The sequence below is a fragment of the Corythoichthys intestinalis genome, chromosome 7 (assembly GCF_030265065.1).
Source record: "Corythoichthys intestinalis isolate RoL2023-P3 chromosome 7, ASM3026506v1, whole genome shotgun sequence".
In the NCBI taxonomy this organism is placed as follows: domain Eukaryota; kingdom Metazoa; phylum Chordata; class Actinopteri; order Syngnathiformes; family Syngnathidae; genus Corythoichthys; species Corythoichthys intestinalis.
The window spans coordinates 11,387,618-11,406,799 of record NC_080401.1 but is presented as its reverse complement, the minus strand read 5'-3'; the positions used below and the strand labels follow the sequence as shown (position 1 = coordinate 11,406,799).

The 19,182-nt window shown below is 43.3% G+C and overlaps 1 protein-coding gene across 2 annotated transcripts in view; it reads left to right on the top strand.

The window, feature by feature from the left end:
- Positions 1 to 11,617, top strand: part of pik3ca (phosphatidylinositol-4,5-bisphosphate 3-kinase, catalytic subunit alpha) — an 80,420-nt gene extending 68,803 nt beyond the window's left edge. For both annotated transcript variants that reach the window (XM_057840144.1, XM_057840143.1), the window contains one exon: positions 276 to 11,617. In XM_057840144.1, coding sequence (XP_057696127.1) covers positions 276 to 383 — 108 coding nt within the window. In that variant the 3' untranslated portion in view covers positions 384 to 11,617. The remainder of the gene's footprint in view (positions 1 to 275) is intronic.
- The last annotated feature ends 7,565 nt before the right edge of the window (positions 11,618 to 19,182 follow it).

Sequence of the window (19,182 nt, the reverse complement as noted above, 5' to 3'; positions counted from 1 at the left end):
GTAGATGATGTGTTCATGCTATTTTTCAGGTTTCTTAAGTGCTTTTTCTTTATCAAACGATTGGGTAGGGACATTTAATGTATTAATTACATAATACTTACCCATTGGAACTGATCGATAGTCTTCCTCCATAGCCTCACCCTCACCCAACCTCCACAGCATAATGACCCCACCCATTCTCATTCTAAATGCGTTCTGATGCCAGTAACACCAATTTTCAGCGTCCACCTTATAATCTTTCCATCTCTGTCTTTCTGTTGTTCTTTCTTCTGCAGGAGGCATTGGACTATTTTATGAAACAGATGAATGACGCTCACCATGGAGGTTGGACCACCAAGATGGACTGGATTTTCCACACTATCAGACAGCATGCCCTAAACTAAGCCGCTCATCAACAAATTCAACTTTTCTATTTTTTTTTTTTATTAACACAAATGTGAGACCATGGTCCTTGGTCGGAAAAAGGTGGAACACCCTCCCCGGGTCAGGGACGAGGTCCTTCACCAAGTGGAGGAGTTTTGAGTATCTTGGGGTCTCGTTCACAAGTGAGGGAAGAATTGAGCTAGAGATTGGCGGGCAAATCGGTGCAACGCTTGCGGTGACTGTGTATGGATCCGCCATGCTAAAGAAGGAGCTGAGCAAAAAGGTCACGAGCTGTATGTCGTGAGGGGTCCGGGCTCTCCCTTGGAGATAGGGTGAGAAGCTCGGTCATTGGGAGAGGCACTCGGAGTAAAACCTTCTCCGCATCGAAAGGAGCCAGATGAGGTGGCGCGGGCATCTACTTAGAATGTGTCCTGGACGCCTCCCTGGTGAAGTGTTCCACAAGTCCCACTGGAGAAGGCCTCGGGGTCGAGCAAGGACACGCTGGGGAGACTATGTCTCCCGGCTGGCCTGGAAATGCCTCGGGGTCCCCTTGGAAGAGCTGGACAAAATGGCTGGGGAGGAGAGAGAAGTCTTGGCTTCCCTACTGAAGCTGAGCTGAATCTCTGATAAGCGGGAGAACACAAATGGAACATAAATGTTTCACTTGATTTCTGCCTGTTATCACGTATCACCTCCTCTTGTTTTTTGTTGTGTTGGAGTCGCACTTCGTGGAGGTGCCTTCATAGGGGATTGTCATCATGCAGAATGTATAATATCTTTTTGTATTGTTATTTTCAACCTCTGTGAAGTCGGCCCCCCATCAGACGCACATTTATATAAAAATGATGTCAATTGTTTGTGCAGAAAAAAAGTTTCGTTTGTAATGCAACCATTTTTTAAAAATATTTAAAATTCTTTTATAGGGGAAATTGAGGTCAACAGCCCCCATTTTGATTAACAGTGGCTAAAAATGGTGTCAATCGTTTATACTTTGTTTGTGCTGTAAAAAAATAGTTTGTGCTGCTCTCATTTTTGATGTATTGAAATATTAATTTTGAGTGATGATGTCACGCAGCCCCCCATCTACGGCGGAATGGAACTGCAGTGGTGCCATTCGTTTGTGCTAGGTTTGTGCTGCTATCATTTTATAGATATTGAGATATTAATTTCTAGTGATGACGTCGCTCGCAGCTTTTCCATATCCAACTCCCCCGGCTGATGGAGCGTACCAACTCTCTCGATCACAGAGGGGATTGAGATATTAATTTTGAGTAATGACGTGACTCGCAGCCTCCAATTTACCCCAAAATGGACTCTAAGAGGTTCCATTCGTTTGTGATACGTTTGCGCTAGTTGTTGGGACACCCCTCCGTTATTGAGAGAGTTGGTACACTCCGTCAGCCACGACGGAGGGGATGCGATTGACATCATCACTCGAAATTAATACTGCAATATCTATAAAACCATAACAGCACAAACCAAAAAATTTACAGCACAAACGAATGGCACCATTAGACAAGTGCCAATTACCGGTATCAAGGTATACCGTGGTATGAAAACGTCAAGGTTTCAAAACCGCAAAAATTTTCCATCATCCCCTCCCTAAGGTATTAGCTATTTTGTATGTCCCAAAAATGCATGGAGAAATCCCTGGCTCAACCCTCCCCCACCGGTTGTTGCTCAGTGTCAGTGAGTCAGCTTTGCTACACGATGGCTGGAGGAGGTGGAACCCCCATGCTACAGAAAAGTAGAAGAGGAGGGCCAACCCACATGTAAAACATGTTTGCGGAGGGTGGCTGCCGAGGAGGCAATACCTCCAATATGACTATATGATAATATATTTCGCAATTATAAAAAATTAAAGGTTAGTTAACAGTGTTATGAAAGTTTCCCACCCACTACGAGAGTTAATTCCAGTGTGTTTAGTGTGTCTAGCGGTGGTAAAACGTGTTGTTTTTTCTTTCTGGCAACTGTATGTGTTGACAAAGAGAGTGTGTGTATAATTTAAACCTGATACGAGTCATACACACGTGCTTTTTATGGAAAATAATTTATTATTTATGTTCTGATGGTAATAATGTTGAGGTGTGGCTGTGGGTTTAGGCTCACCTAAAGGACTGCATTTATTTTAATTTTATTTAGAATACATGTATATATTTTATAACTTAACATTATACTTATGTTCCAACTGGCTAATGTGTTTTGAAAATTAAAAATCCTGTTTAATGGAAAAAACTTAATTTTTATTTATTATTAAATTAATATCTCAAAAACGATAACAGCCCAAATGAAAACTTTTACAGCCCTAACGACACATTAGCGATTGTCACCATTTTTAGCCATTTTTAATCAAAATGGGGGGCCGGTTGACATCAGATTGATCCATACAAGGATTTTAAATACTTCAAAAACAATTGCAGCACAAATGAAACTTTTTACAGCACAAACATAGCACAAACGATTGACATAAATTTGCGTCTGATGGGGGGCTAACTTCATGGAAGTTTATTACAAGTGAATTTTTACACTGGGGGAGAAAATCAATGACCATTGCACTTATACTAGTTAAACTCTATACGCTATTTGCTGACAAGAAATGCTGATTAGTCAAACGACTACAATAATGACATGTTCTACATCCAGCTACAAATATAGCTAGTGGGTGTGTCTTGTTGCTTGATTAGTGCTGCACTGAGGCTCCGGCCTAAAAAGTAATCCCTGGAAAATGTTTTTAGTGCCAGTGCCAAGAAGAAGAGGACATTATTTATAATGACGTAAAATGGATCCTAAGGTTACTTCAATGGAGGCTGCTCTTAAATCCTTGGTCTTTTACATATTTGTGGTGAAAAGGTCATTTTTACCCCCTTTTGAAGTCGAGGTTATTGTTTGTCTCCTCCCAAGCTCCAAGAAACAGCACTGCACCCTTGGGAGCATTTGTGCACCTTGAGACTTTTCAACCAACTTCAGGGTGATTTTGGTTTAATGGAGAGGCCACTAAACCAAACGTTAGGAACAAAAAACAAAGATTGTTAGGAAAGAATGTAACATAACAGTTTGTCATTTTTCTTTTTGTTAGCCCATATGCCGCTTATTCGGTCCTCGGTATCCAACATAAGAGATTTGGTCACATTTATGTAATATGGATGGTTATCAATTAGTTTTTTGGGTATATTTTAAAGACCGTTTTTTTTTTACTTGAGCAACGCAGACAATCCTGTTTTGCCGTGGCTCTTATTACTGCACTAACTGGATTTTATTTATTTATTTATATCAGTTAATGTATTTTTTCTAATGCAAAACGGACGGTTTGTGATTGATGATTTTTACTTTATTAGACTCCCAGGGGAATACCATGTCTTCCTGTTGATGAAATTGTCTTTGTATCAGAGGATAACACTAAACTAGTGGTTCTTAACCTTGCTAAAGATGGCGAACCCCATAAGTTTCACTTGCAGTTCTGTCATCTTAACATCTCAAATGATATCAAATTTAATACAACACTCTGCATTTTATTAGTGCACCAAATGGTCGACAAAATTTGTACACAAAATCCATGTTCAAAGGGCAAAAAACGGACATGAATCTCCACATAGAAACAATACAACAGTGTAAAACAAATATTTATTGCAATTACCTTTGCTGTTGCATTTACCCAGTGCTTAATTTGTAAATCATAAAGTGCTGGAATGCAAAGTACTTATGACAGCACAGGGATGACTAGACGGGCACAGGTCACGGAACCTACGCAGAAAATGGTGCTGAAAACAACACGCAATGCCCACTTGCGATGCTGTGGGACTTACAAGCCTCAAATTCAGATAATATCCATGATATAAATGATATGACAACAATTTACAATTATTCAGGCTATACTCTGCACAGGACTGGCAATTGCCCACATACCACAGGTGGGAATTACAGTTCACAGTCAGCTATTAGTTTCTCAACAGGTCTAACTTGTAAAACATAAAAAAATTAACACAATAATAACACAAACCCATTCTTTTGCGAGTTTCATCCCCCCTGTCTTCTCTGGCTCTAAAGTTCCCTCCGCCTTACAAATTGTGCAGTCCAAACCCGAATTTCCTATAAGGGTACTGCCCTGTTGCTCCGGCTGGTGGTGGTCCACCTGGCTGACTGCTGGCGTTGTAGCTGGCCCCCACTCCAGGTGGCGCTGAACCTGACCAGCTGGTACCACGGTAGCACCCTCCTGCCCCGGCTTGGCTGGCTGTCCGTGAACCTGGCTAGCTGCTGCGCGCTAGCCTCCTGCTGTACCTGGTCCTGCCCGTTAGCATGATTGCTGCCCTCATCGCTGGTTGTTGCTTTTCTGACCAGTTTTGAACCACCTTCCTTCTTTTTGAAAAAAAGACAGTAAATGCAACTGTCTTTTTGGCATGTTCAAATACCGTCTGATCCTGGCTGCTTGCTCCCCAGATGCCACAACTTTCTAAAGTTTTTTTTTTTTTTTTTTTATGTCAGGGGCGTGATTTGTTGGTCCAGCTTTTCAGTGCATCAACAAATCTCCGACTCTTTCAAATAATGTTAAATTTTTATAAACAACATGCAATTCTTGGGATTTATTCTGTGAATGAATTTATGCATATTATTATTTTATTTTATACATTAAAAAAAAAAAAAAAAAGATTTTATATTATTATTATATTCTATACACGAGAGGTGCCGGATCTGCCCAAATAAGTCCCAGAACACAGGGAGGCCAAAATCAAGAGGATCCTGCCGGAACAAGATCCGGCACAAATTAACCCCTGCCTTTACTGGTCGGCGGTGAGAAAAAGATTGGGGACCGCTGGGATAGAGGAGTAGCAGTTGAAAGAAATATGGACGAAAGCCTGTAAATTGGGGGCAACTCAGTTCAAAACCTGCTCTTAAGTGCCACTTTGCCTAAATTTAATCAGCGTACAAAAATGTGTCTTAAGGCCTTTTCAAACTAGCGTCAGCCCAGTGTGAGGAGCGGTCCACAGTAAGCGCAAAATGGGAGGAGCCACATAGCCTGACATACACGCTGTCAGGAAGTGAAAAACAGCAAACATACTTACTATAGTCCTCAGCACCAATGCATTTATTTTTCATTGTTGTTCAAGAAACGAGCGACTTTTCCTAGTTCAAGGAGGAGGGGACATTATAATAGCTTTGTAACAGTGAACAGTGTTGTTAATGTTGATTATGGGGTATTTCAGGCTCACTTGCTGTTGATTTGGCGTCATTTTAGGGTCACTTTCTGTTGTTATGAGGTCACTTCCTATTGATCTGGGGTCATTTCGGGGTCACTTCCTGTTGATCTGGGGTCATTTTGCGGTCATTTCCCGTTGATATCAGGTCAGCTTCTGTTGATTTTGGGGCATTTGGGGGTAACGTCTTGTTTATATTGAGTCACTTGCATTGGAAATCAATGGGAGTGAATGTGGAAGTGGGAAGTTTTTGTGCCATTGAAAATAAATGAGAAATTTGCCCATTAGAAATGAATGGGTAGGTTTTTGGCAAATTTTAGTGGAACCGTAGGTTTCTGGCAATAATTGTATTCAATTTTGTGCTCCTTGGCGTCCTGAATTTTTTGATGTGTAAATGATGGGATTTGGACAAAAACTGTAGGACATGTAGTGTTTTAAAATTTCACTTTTTTTCTTAAAAAAAACAAAAAAAAAACACGTTTTTGGGCAAATGATCTTTTTTGGGGTGTCAGAAAACGAGACCCTGCATCACTTGAGAATTCCAGTCATTTTGGTCTATGAACAGTGTCGGTGGGTCAAACGGTTTTGGCTAGGCGGTGCGCTGAATAAACGGCAATGGGAAAAAAGGAATATTATAGGTGGTAAATTTGGCATTACATGCAACAACCTGATAGCGCAGATATAAGTACGCCTGCCCCTCTGCTATTGGATGCGTTGTTGATGTCAGCGCAGTGGCGCTGTGAAAATAGGACAAGTCTGTAGTTTGGGCCCTGCCGCTCACTTTCACCGAAAAGTCCCCTCCCACATACACAATGAATGGGTTGCCGCTGAGCCCTACACACTAGGTTGTTGCTTGTTTGAAACATCCTTTAACCTTCCTCAAACCCCTGGGGTACGATCGAACCCAGGTTAAGAACCACTAAACACACTATAGCCCAAACCGATTGCTACCAATATTCCCTGACAGGAAATTTGCCCAATTCATCTTCCAATTACCATGATGAGCATGAGAATGGAATGCCAAATTGAACATGACAACATCATATCAGGTTGATGAGTTGTTAGCACGAGATAAAAAATTCAGTCCTAGGCTCAGACTCGCTGTTTGGAGTTTGCATGTTCTCCCTGTGCCTGTATGGGTTTTCCCTTCCTACAGCCCATAGTTAGTGAGGATAAGCAGCACGAAAGATGAATGAATGTCATGTGATTTGTATTACTGCTGAGCATATTTTAGCAGAGCATCGCACTTTTAGTGTGCCCCACTTTCATGTCAAGGACACTGTATTAGAACTCTGTCTTGGCCAAATGTGTGCATGCTCATTGTATAACTACACTTGCCAACTCAACGTTTGTATTCAGAAGTCAAAGTTTTGCTATTTTGCGATGTGATGTACAAATGTCATGGTTTTTGCACCATTAATGTCTTGAATGTATTCATTTGCTAGCACAGGCACACGTAGGGGTTGGAACCTCTGGGTACCTCATGATATACGATTTGCGATATCAGGGTCACAAAGCAATTGTTTATCACTAGTAGTTCATTTGAACTGTTAGGATGGCAGCAAATGAGCATTTCTTCTTTCACTGCCATCCCTCCCATTTCAAACAGATTGGACATCTATGGCAGCCATTGCCAGGCAATGAGTTTATTTTGAGGCTTTTCCTGTAAATGTTTGGTCCTTTTTGTTTTTCGGGCATTTACGGATCCCTTCCTGTTGATTTTGAGTCATCTACAGGTCACATCTTATTGTTGATTTTAGGTAACTGAAAAGGAAGTGACTCAAAAATATCCCCAAATAAATAGGAAGTGACTCAAATCAACAGGAACTAACTGTAAATGCCCTAAAATGAATTGGAAGTGACCTGTAAATGCCCACAAAGACTGTGAATGCTATGGTTTCAGTGCCAGTGACGGCTCTAGACGTCCAGTCCAGTCAGAATGAAATGATGTCTAAGGGCGCTTTCCCACTAACACTGTTTGGTCCGTTTTAAACAGACCAGAGTTCTTTTTTCAGATAGTCTGCTTTGTTTTGTAAATGCAAACGCGTATCCAAACTCTCGTTCGGACCAAACAAATTAACTCTGATCTGCTCAAAAATCGTGGGTCTTGGTCCGCTTTAAGTGCACCCTGCTTCGCTTGTGAATGCAACAGTAGCACAGAGTGCTTTTGCTAATTTTTGCGCGACGTCACAGCAAGGAGCTGTGATGCTCCAGGCGCTACACGCAGGGCATCCATGGAAGCAGAAGTGCAGTGGTATGAAAAAGTATCTGAACCTTTTGGAATTTCTCACATTTCTGCATAAAATCACAATCAAATGTGATCTCATCTTTGTCAAAATCACACAGATGTAAAAACAGTGTCTGCTTTAACTAAAACCACACAAACATTCAAAGGTTTTCATATTTTACTTGGGGATAGCATGCAAACAATGACAGAAGGGGAGGGGGTAATTTTTAACTAAACAATTGAAGTCAGGTGTGTGCCCTATCACTAATGAGTGGTTGAAAGCTGCCCTGACCACTATAAAACACATGCCTAGTGAGAATTGTCTTGATGAGAAGCATTGTCTTATGTGCCTCATGGCTCGATCAAAAGAGCAATGATGCAAAGGATTGTTGATTTGTATAAAGGTGGGAAAAGATACAAAACCATCTCTATAAGTCTGAATGTTCATCAATCGACAGTCAGAGAAGTTGTCTATAAATGGAGTTTGGCACTGCTGCCTCTCTCCCAAGGAGGGGTCGTCCACCAAAGATGATGGCAAGAGTTCAGCACAGAATACTCAGAGAGGTAAAAAAGAACCCTAGAGGCGGTCTGCTAAAGACATAAAAAAATCACTGGCACAGTCCAGTATCTGTGCTCACATCAAATATATGTAAAACTTTGGCCAAGAATGGTGTTCATGGGAGGACTCCACGGAGGAAGCCACTGCTGTCTAAAAAAAAAAAAAAAAATGTTCATTTAATGTTCGCAAGAAGGCAACACTCTACAGAAGTTTTGGCAAAATATTTTTTGGACTGATGAAACCAAAGTTGAATTGTTATGAGAGTAACACACGATGTAATATGCGGAGGAAAAATGGAACAGCTCACCAACATCAACACCTCATCCCCACCATAAAGCATAGTGGAGGATTTGGGGCGGTTTTGGTGCCTCAGGGCCTGGACAACTTGCAATCATCAATGGAAGAATGAATTCAAAAGTTTATGAGGATGTTTTGCCGGAAAACCTGAGACCGTATGTCAGGCAGTTGAAGCTAAAAAGAGGATGTAAGTAAATCAACATCAGAATGGTTTCAGAAGAACAAATTACACGATGGAGCATCATGATTTGGGGGTGTTTTGCTACCTCAGCGCCTAGACAACTTGCAATCATTAATGGAAGAATGAATTCAAAAGTTTATCAAGATGTTTAAATCAACTTCAGAATGGTTTCAGAAGAATGAAATACATGTTCTGGAGTGGCCAAGTCAAAGTCCAGACTTGAACCCCATTGAGATGCTGTGGCATGACGTAAAGACAGCGATTCATGCCAGACATCCCAGGAATCTGACTGAACTACAGCAGTTTTGTAGAGAAGAATGGGTCGAGATTAGTCCTGATCGATGTGCCAGACTGATCTGCAGCTACAGCAAGCGTCTGGTTGAAGTTATTGCAGTCAAAAGGGGGCCACAAAATATTAAATGTGATGGTTCACTTACCTATTTTTCCCCCTTCTGCCATTTTTCACTATCCTCATTAAAATATGAAAACCTATAAATGTTTGGGTTGTTTTAGTTAAAGCAGACACTGTTTTTTCATCTGTGTGATTTTGACAAAGATCAGATCACATTTGATGTGATTTTAAGCAGAAATGTGATAAATTCCAAAAGGTTCAGATACTTTTTCATACCACTGTACAGCGCACATGCCATAAAAATCTACAATGGCAAGATGGCAGACATTTAACCATGGTCAAATGTTGCGCAGTGCTAAGCAGACGCGTTTGATACACAGAATCGGGTTCTAGTAAGGCGGGTGTGTTTTACATGCTGTTACTGAACGGACCGTGCAAGAGTGACAATGGCCGAGAGAGGCGGAGCCTCTCGGGATGGCTGTTTCGTGAGGCTCTCCCTCAAGTGAGAAAGTGAGAGCGATTGCACGGCTTTGTGACTTTGGGTACTATGCGGTTCGGTTTGGTAGTTTAATTTTCCCCCTATGCATTTTTTATATACTCCAGTTTGCTCGCCATAGAGGCGGAAGGGAGCGACCCCGCCGCTGAACGAGCAGCAGCTTAATTTATGCTACATTACTCCCTGGAGGGAGGTATTTCCTCATCTATTTGTCCAATCAATGAGTGCGCCTCGTCCACGTGATGCTAATCAGAAAGTTCGGTTGGCGAAGAGTGAATGCTGAACCTTTTCAACAAGTGATTTGCAATTGTTGTTGCCAGGTAGCTCTCCAACCGGACCCTGGTTCTCTTGGTCTAATGTGAAAGTGCCCTAAGTGCCGTCAATGGCAGCTAGTGACGTAGACACTGTAGGAATGAAAGATTTTGATAGCAACCTGTTTTTTTTTTCATTTTATTTTTCATAAGCAGTGACACCTTTTTAAAACGATATATCGATTCTTGTTGGGAACATATGGATAACCTTTTGGGTTACAAAGTATTGTGATATATAACCTTTTCGATGTATTGTTACACCCCTAGCCACATGTGCACTCATTATTTATAATGTATGTCTTATGTTTAAAAAAAAGTTTTTTGAGGCAGTCAAAGTTCATTGTGCAGTCGAGCAAATCAGTTACAGACTTTTTTGGGGGGGCTGGATGATTCTGAGGTCGCGCTCTATAAATTCCGTGATGCAGTATTAAGCAGTATACAATTAATACACACCAATGAGTGAGTGTATATGAATGTTGATTTCGGTTTGTTTCAATGTTTATAGGTCGCACAAGGTTGATGAACTCGTTTTGGCAGGTCCCACTGTGTGAATGGATGTGTGCATTTGTGTTGGCACAGCAACCTTAAGCTCGTGTCAATGTCATGTGCATCTTTTTCATTTTAGTTTATTTTTTCGCTTTTATGGGAAACACTAAAATGAAACTATTCATAGGATCTGAAAATATCATATATCTGAACCATAGAGTTGGTGTATTTGTGTAGTGTAGATAAACAGTACACTGACTCTTTTTTAATGTGTGCGTTTTTTTAACGCACAAATTAGTGTTTTTATCTTTGTGAGATAATGTGTTAGCCGATTTAACACTATGTAATGCTGAGAATTTCAGATGATTTACTGTCACAAAAACAACTCAAACTTGCAAAACAGTTTGGGCTGTGTCAACAAATACCCAATCAACTTTCAAACATAATGCAATACAAATGACCAGTATACTAATGTGCAATGAAGAAATTGTGTTTATGTTTTTGATGAATTAACTCTTTGGACCTAGATTTTGTATTCCTTTTTTGAAAGCATTTTTCCCCTCTTAAACGTGCTCTGGATATGAATGTAAATAGTTGTGAGTCTTTGAATGGCCTTAAATATACAGGGTGTTCCAAAATGTTTGACCCCATTTTGTAGGCCAATTATTTTGACAATTTTCGTTAGAATTACCTCAAATTTCACAGCTTGCTTAGAAACGTTTCAAGTTTTTGTGTGTACCGTTTGGCATTTCTATCTTTTCAGGATAAGAAATGCCATTCACTTTAAAAGAAAAGGCATTTTGCGTGTTAGAGTATGCTCGGACTCAGTCACCGAAGACAGTGCAGCGTGCCTTCTTCACAAATTTTGCAAAGAAGGCACCAACTAAACAACAAATTAGGACTTGGCTCCAAAAATTTCAAGAAATTTCAGCAAGTAATTTGGCACGAGCTCGAATACCGACTCGACGTGTGCAGAGTCACAGGCGGCACTCACATTGAACATCTATGAAAATCTGTCATAGAACTAACAAATATTTATACTCTTCTTTGTAAATTTAACCGATCAAACTTATGACCTTCAACATAAAGTGTATTTAGTTTCATAAAGATCCATCAAGTTGTTTTCAAGATATGGAATTTAGGATGGGGTCAACTATTTTGGAACACCCTTTATATATATATATATATATATATATATATATATATATATATATATATATATATATATATATATATATATATATATATATATGTATATAATATAAATAAAGCAGTTTCTGCTCTTGCACCCCTCTGTAAAAGAAACTGCTGTATTTTAAGCCAAAACAACTGTTGTGTTTAATAGAACAATATGTCTATATGCTGCAATAGCAGATTCATTGCGCATGCAGCCCCCGAACTATTTTCCATTTTTCCGTTTTACCCTAAAAACCCCCGTTTACAGACGTCGCGCAACCGCTTTTGTTTAAATCTACCCACAAAAAGAATTTAAGTAATTATATTTATTATTCAAAATGTCTGTCATTTTTAGCTTAGAATCATTAATTGATGTTTAAATTTTAGTTAAAAAAAAAAAAACTTTAAAAAAATTATTCACTCGCATATTTGAAACTTTTAAACGAATTACGTCACAATGAAAAATTTGGCATCTGTAAAAAAGTTACGAATATCTACCTCATTACTATCGCTTAATTGTATTTTTTTTTGTTACTGCCGCATTTTCCCCGATATGTTAGATGATAAATAATTGATCAAAACAAAACTGAAACTGTTTAAAAGGGTAACTATATGAAAAAGAAAATCTAAACCACTCCTTGATGTCTGCGATTTCTGCATCGCGACCCTTGTTATATCACCATGTTTCACCAATAAAATAAAATAAAAATCCGGCTGTGGCCATTCACAGCTGTGTCTTGACTCTCAGTGATACATGCTACATGGAGTTTTTGGATCGAAACAAGGTAAGTACGCGCTAATATCTCGTTAAAATCGTGGCGTCTTTAATTCTGTTCTCGCGTGTTCTCGCCTCCAATTAGGGTTTTGCGGTTTAAAATTTTTTTTTTTTTTTAAATGCCTTCCTGTTCAAAATTTTTGTTCCTCCAGAAAATTGAGATTTTAAGCTTTCCAATGATGTATCACACATGCATTTCGGACAATTTTGAAACTTAAGTCACCTGAGTGTTTTCCGCCATATTATATATATATATATATATATATATATATATATATATATATATATATATATATATATATATATATATATATATATATATATATATATATATATATATATATATATATATATGATATGGGTGTCCCCCCAAATGTGTACTCTCTTTAGCAGTTGGTAACCAAATTGTCTGTGAATGTTTTGTAGATTAAACCCATTGAATCAATGATGGCAGCAGCAAGACTAAACTTTGAAGAAAGAAAATTCTCAAATTCTACTGGAACTATGAAAATGCAGTTCAAGTGTGAATGCGTCATGTTATTAGCTGCAGAACAAAATGGTGGATACATTTTTTTTTGGAACACCCTGTATGTAAATATATACAGTTTGGAGCAGAAGTACAGTATTTGCACTCCTTGTGATTTTGCAGGTTTACCAACTTAGAAAATAGGTAGGGGTCTGAAATTTCAATCATAGATGCATTTCCACTTCTAGGGACATACCGTAATTTCCCGAATATAAGGCGCACCCATGTATAACGCGCACCCCAAATTTACTTGTAAAATGTAGGGGAAATTATTGTACCCGTGTATAACGCGCACCCCAATTTTAGCACCAATAAATAGAAGAATACAAGAAAACAGAGCTCATGTACGGATACAGAAACACACACAGCACAAGCATAGCACATTGGTAGTTCAAAACATTACCGTAAACTGACAATATGCACGGTAATAATATGATCTGATAACTTCTTGAACTTACCAGAATCCAGGAGAAAACAAAACAGACGTGACTTTTCTTTTAAAGGCTGCTGTGTAACCTGCTCGTTTCATCATGATGAATAAATGTTTCTTCTATGGATTTATATGGTAAAATAAAAGTGAGGATTTACGTCGGAAATCGGAAAGCGCATCGCTGTACACTAGACTGTAACAATAGGAACTATTGTTATATGGGTTTGAGTTTCCCGAGGGACAGATATAGTTGACGGACACAGGAAGTCTGCGTTGTTTTCCTGTGTTGTGTTACGTTTGTTATGGTCCGAGTTACGGAGCTGCAATAAACGTTGACTCAAATGAGTTCAAGAAACTAAATTCTGTGCTTTATGAAGAGTGAAACAAGCAGAATTTAACACATATGAAATCATTCGGCCGATCAGAGTGAAGTATTACCGAAACAAAATGGTGACATCACGTACCATAATGGTCGGCAACGGATCGCCGCATACGTTTCTTCAACACAACATGGCCGTGTCAATAAAAAAAAAAAATCGGTTTATACATATATATATATATATATATATATATATATATCTGCGATTGGCTGGCAACCAGTTCAGCGTGTCCCCTGCCTACTGCCTGTAGTCGGCTGGGATAGGCTCCAGCACCTCCACGACCCTCGTGAGGAAAAAGCGGCATGGAAAATGAATGAATGTATGACTTTATATATATATAATATATATATATATTTCTGTCTCCATCCATATACCCGTGTATAATGCGCAACATGATTTTACAAGTTGATTTTGGGGGGAAAAAGCGTGCTATATTCGGGAAATTACGGTATCCCAAAACACGTATTATATGTCAAATTAATAAAGTAAAAAATAGGATATTACTTCCCGTCGATCACGCCATAGTTCTTCTTAAACCTGTCATTTTTTTTGTCACAGTCAAATTATGAACACATAATGAGAAAATAAAATACAATAACGAAAAAGAGTGTACAATAATGCTGTAATGAAAATCTTTTGAGACATATTTGCGTAAACATACCTCAATAGCTGTACAATAATAGCGAGGGAATTCAGGTCCAAGTCTTGGGTAATTCATCAAAGAAAACGGCAGCTATTAGTGGCACCGGTCCAACGGTAAAAATAAATGCTGCTCGATAAGCTAGCAGGCTAATAGTGAGCTAACTATGCCCGTGCCGTTTACCATTTCTCTGCCTTTTTGAAATGTTAACTGGTGTACACTCCGCTTCCCAACGTAAAAGCAACTTTCGAAACTAACACAAAGTGGCGTGACGTCAAACAAGTCCGAGTGCAACAAAGGAAAGTGAACTATGTAGCGAGTGTTAACAGAATTCACCGGCGGAACTTATGTTGGTGCGTTGCGTGGTTTCCGGGTGGACTTATTTTGTTGAGGGAACAGCCGGAAGTAGAGTGTTCTCCCGCGGCTTGCATGTCACAGTTATACGGCTAATATTTGTTGCTGGACAAATGTTAAATAAACAACGCGTTTTAGCGCCTTTGTTTGATACTCCGCCTGCGACTCCTTTCCTAACTTGCCACAGTGGTGACCCCGACGCTCGTCTCGCCGAAGTTTCCGAGGCTGAACTTTTCATTGACTTTAACAACATGGCGAACGCTTCCATTCTGAAGCTACCGGAGTTTTGGGAGTCGGCCGCGGCCACATGGTTCGCTCAAGCAGAGGCTCAGTTCGCCCTCTGCGGAATTACTGACGACGCCACGCGTTATTACCACGTTGTGTCTGCACTTAGTAGTTCTACTGCCGCCAGAGCTGTGAGTTTTATCACTTCCCCGCCTGAACTGGATAAATATGCTGGCCTCAAGACATACCTGCTCAAGATTTTTGAGCTGTCACGGTCCGAACGTGCTCGGCGCCTCCTCACTATTCCGGGCCTTGGGGACAGTAAGCCATCCGAGCTCATGGAGAGGATGCTTAACCTGCTTGGTTCGGAAGAACCAAACTTCCTTTTCATTGAGCTGTTCCTTCGTCATTTGCCGCCGCACGTCCAAACAGCTCTCGCTAATACACCTATTACCGAGCCTCGGGCTCTGGCGGAGGAGGCTGACCGGTTCTTCCTAGCCACACATCGTTTCGCTCATGAGGTGTTGGCCCCGACTCGCACCTTCTCCACACCAGCTGCCTTACCTCCATCTACTAGTGTGCGTGCTGCCGCTGACGGCCGGTCAAGAGCGGGTTGGTGTTACTTCCATGCACGTTTTGGTCCGAGAGCTAAGAAGTGCCACTCCCCTTGCACTTACGTGTCGGAAAACCCCAGTGCCTGCGCTCAGTTGCGGCCGTGAGTGCAGGCGCGAGTAGTAGGCTGCTGTTCATCCAAGACGCCCTCTCGGGACGCAAATTCCTTTGTGACACCGGCGCCCAGAGGAGTGTCTTGCCGGCCTCTGCGGACGACGACGCCGGCGGGGTGTGCGGCCCACCCTTGTCTTCTGCCAACGGCGCCCCCATCCGGACGTACGGCACCAAGTCCGTGGAGTTATGTTTTGGGGGTCAACGATTCTCGTGGGACTTTGTGACTGCTGACATCTCCTTTCCCCTTCTTGGTGCTGATTTCCTGTGTGCTCATGGATTGCTCGTCGACGTTAAAAATGGCCGCCTGGTGGACGCTTTGAATTTTTCCTCATTCGCATGTGTTCGCGATGTGGGGACATTTAAGGGTCTCAGAAGCTCACTTTCTGAGGACGTTTATCAACAGCTCCTCCGTGAGTTCCCCGGCTTGACGAAACCCACCTTTTCGGCCTCCACGACCAAGCACAGGGTTGAGCACCATATCGAGACCAATGGGCCCCCCATCCACGCAAGGGCCCGACGTCTCAACCCAGATAGGTTGGCGGCCGCCAAATCTGAATTTGACAACATGGAACGTCTCGGCATCATTCGCCGTTCGGACAGCCCCTGGGCCTCACCACTCCACATGGTCCCGAAACCTGACGGCGGCTGGCGTCCGTGCGGGGACTATAGGCGCCTCAATGACGCAACCACACCTGACCGCTACCCAGTCCCACACATTCAGGATTTCTCTGCTCACCTAGCTGGTAAAGTGTTTTTTTCCAAAGTGGACCTTGTGCGGGGCTACCATCAAGTCCCTGTGCTACCTGCGGATGTTCCTAAGACTGCAGTGATTACTCCTTTCGGACTGTTCGAGTTCCTCAGGATGCCGTTCGGCCTGAAAAATGCTGCCCAGTCGTTCCAACGGCTGATGGACTCGGTGCTCAGAAACTTAGCTTTCGCGTTTGTATATTTGGACGACGTCCTCGTCGCCAGCTCCTCCGAGGCGGAGCACCTGCTGCACCTGCGCGAGCTCTTCACGCGCCTCAGCCATCACGGCCTGATCATTAACCCATCTAAATGCGTTTTTGGTGTGCCTTCGATCCAGTTCCTTGGTCACCTCATCACCAAGGACGGCGCCGCCCCCCTTTTGTCGAAGGTGGAGGCTGTTTCCGCATTCCCTCGACCCCGTACTGCCCGTGGTCTCAGAGAGTTCCTCAGGATGGTGACCTTCTACCACAGATTCATCCGCCGTGCTGCCCACATCATGCACCCTTTGTATGCGGCCCTCAAAAATGTGGCCCCTGACCACGCAGTCGACTGGTCGTCTGAGGTAATTGCAGCCTTTGAAGACACGAAGGCAGCTCTGTGCCGGGCGGCCATGCTGGTTCATCCATGCCCTGGGGCTCCGTTTGCCCTCACTACCGACGCATCCGACTTTGCCGTTGGCGCCGTTTTGGAGCAGCAGGTCGGCGGCGAGTGGCAACCTCTCGCCTTTTTCAGCCGGCAGCTCGTCCCCAGGGAATGCAAGTACAACACGTTCGACAGGGAGCTGTTAGCTGTTTGGTTAGCAATCCGCCATTTTCGGTTCCTCCTGGAAGGGCGTGCCTTCACGGTTTTCGTCGACCACAAGCCGCTCACGTTCTCCTTGTCTAAGGTCGCCGAACCCTGGTCCGCCCGCCAGCAACGCCAGCTGTCATTCATCTCAGAGTTCACTACGGACATTCGCCACATCGCAGGTAAATCAAATGTGGTGGCTGACTGTCTCTCCAGGGCCGCCGTCAACACTGTGCAGCTGGGACTGGATTTCGCTGGCATGGGAGCGGATCAGGCCTCCGATCGTGACACTCAGCTCCTCAGAGACTCTGACAACGGCCTGCATCTGGAGGAGGTTGCGGTCCGTGACTCCGGCACCAGACTGTGGTGTGACACCTCTATGGGCTGGCCGAGACCTTTGGTCCCGCTTGGCTGGCGCCGGGCCGTTTTTGACGCTGTCCACGGCCTCTCGCACCCCGGCAGGAAGGCTTCTGTGTGGTTGGTGGCTCAGAAGTTTGTGTGGAGGGGGTTGAAGAAGGACGTGCGCGTTTGGGTCGACTCTTGTGTGGCCTGTCAACGTGCTAAGGTGCACCGACACACCAAGGCCCCGTTGGCGCCTTTTGTCGTTCCGCTGAGGAAATTCGACCACGTAAACATCGACCTGGTGGGTCCGCTGCCCCCGTCGCAGGGATTCTGCTACCTCCTGACGATGGTGGATAGGACGACTCGCTGGCCTGAAGCAGTGCCCCTAGTTTCCACGTCATCGTCCGAAGTGGCCTGGGCGTTCGTTAGTACGTGGGTTGCTCGTTTTGGCCCCCCTGCTGACCTCTCTTCTGATAGGGGTTCCCAGTTCACCTCGGAGCTCTGGAACTCTGTTGCCACTGGCCTTGGGGTCAAACTACACCGTACGACGGCGTACCACCCACAAGCTAACGGGCTGTGCGAGAGGTTTCACCGCTCGATGAAGGCCGCTTTGCGCGCGGCTTTGACTGACTGTAATTGGGTCGACAAGCTTCCCTGGGTCATGCTGTGGCTTAAGACGGCCCCCAAGGAGGATCTGCAATGCTCTTCTGCTGAGCTCGTTTATGGCCAGGTGCTGAAGGTGCCGGGGGAGTTCATCCCTGAGCCTACTGTTCCCTGGTCTCCTGCCAAACTGCGCTCTTCGTTGCAGGACGCTGCCAGGTTGTTCGCCCCCGTTCCCACGTCCCAGCATGGTTCTCCTGTTTCTCACATGCCGTCCAGTCTGCGCTTGGCCAAGTTTGTCTTCGTTCGCCACGACGCCCATCGTGGTCCCTTGCGCCCTCCGTACGACGGGCCGTTTCGGGTGCTTCGTTTTGATGACAAGACGTTGGTCGTGGACGTGGGCGGCAGACCGGAGTCTGTGTCCGTGGACAGAGTTAAGCCTGCGCATGTGGACGTGGCCGGTCCGGTGGAGTTGGGCCGGGCCCCTCGACGTGGCCGTCTGCCAGGGTCCCGCCCTGCTGCGTCCTCTTTTGACATTCGTGGGGACTGTTCGGTCTCGGGTTCCTTGCCTTCCTCTGCCCCTTTTTCTTGTTCTCGTAGGGGTCGGCGTATCATTCCTCCCCGTCGGTCGGATTTTGTCTATGGGTGAATTCTGGGGGGGCATATGTAGCGAGTGTTAACAGAATTCACCGGCGGAACTTATGTTGGTGCGTTGCGTGGTTTCCGGGTGGACTTATTTTGTTGAGGGAACAGCCGGAAGTAGAGTGTTCTCCCGCGGCTTGCATGTCACAGTTATACGGCTAATATTTGTTGCTGGACAAATGTTAAATAAACAACGCGTTTTAGCGCCTTTGTTTGATACTCCGCCTACGACTCCTTTCCTAACTCGCCACAACCGCACATATACTGTAGTGTAATGAAATACCAGATATGCATAGCAATAAAGATCAACCATTTAAACCATAAATAACAAAATTAAATGACAAATAATATACTGTACTTACCATCAATGCT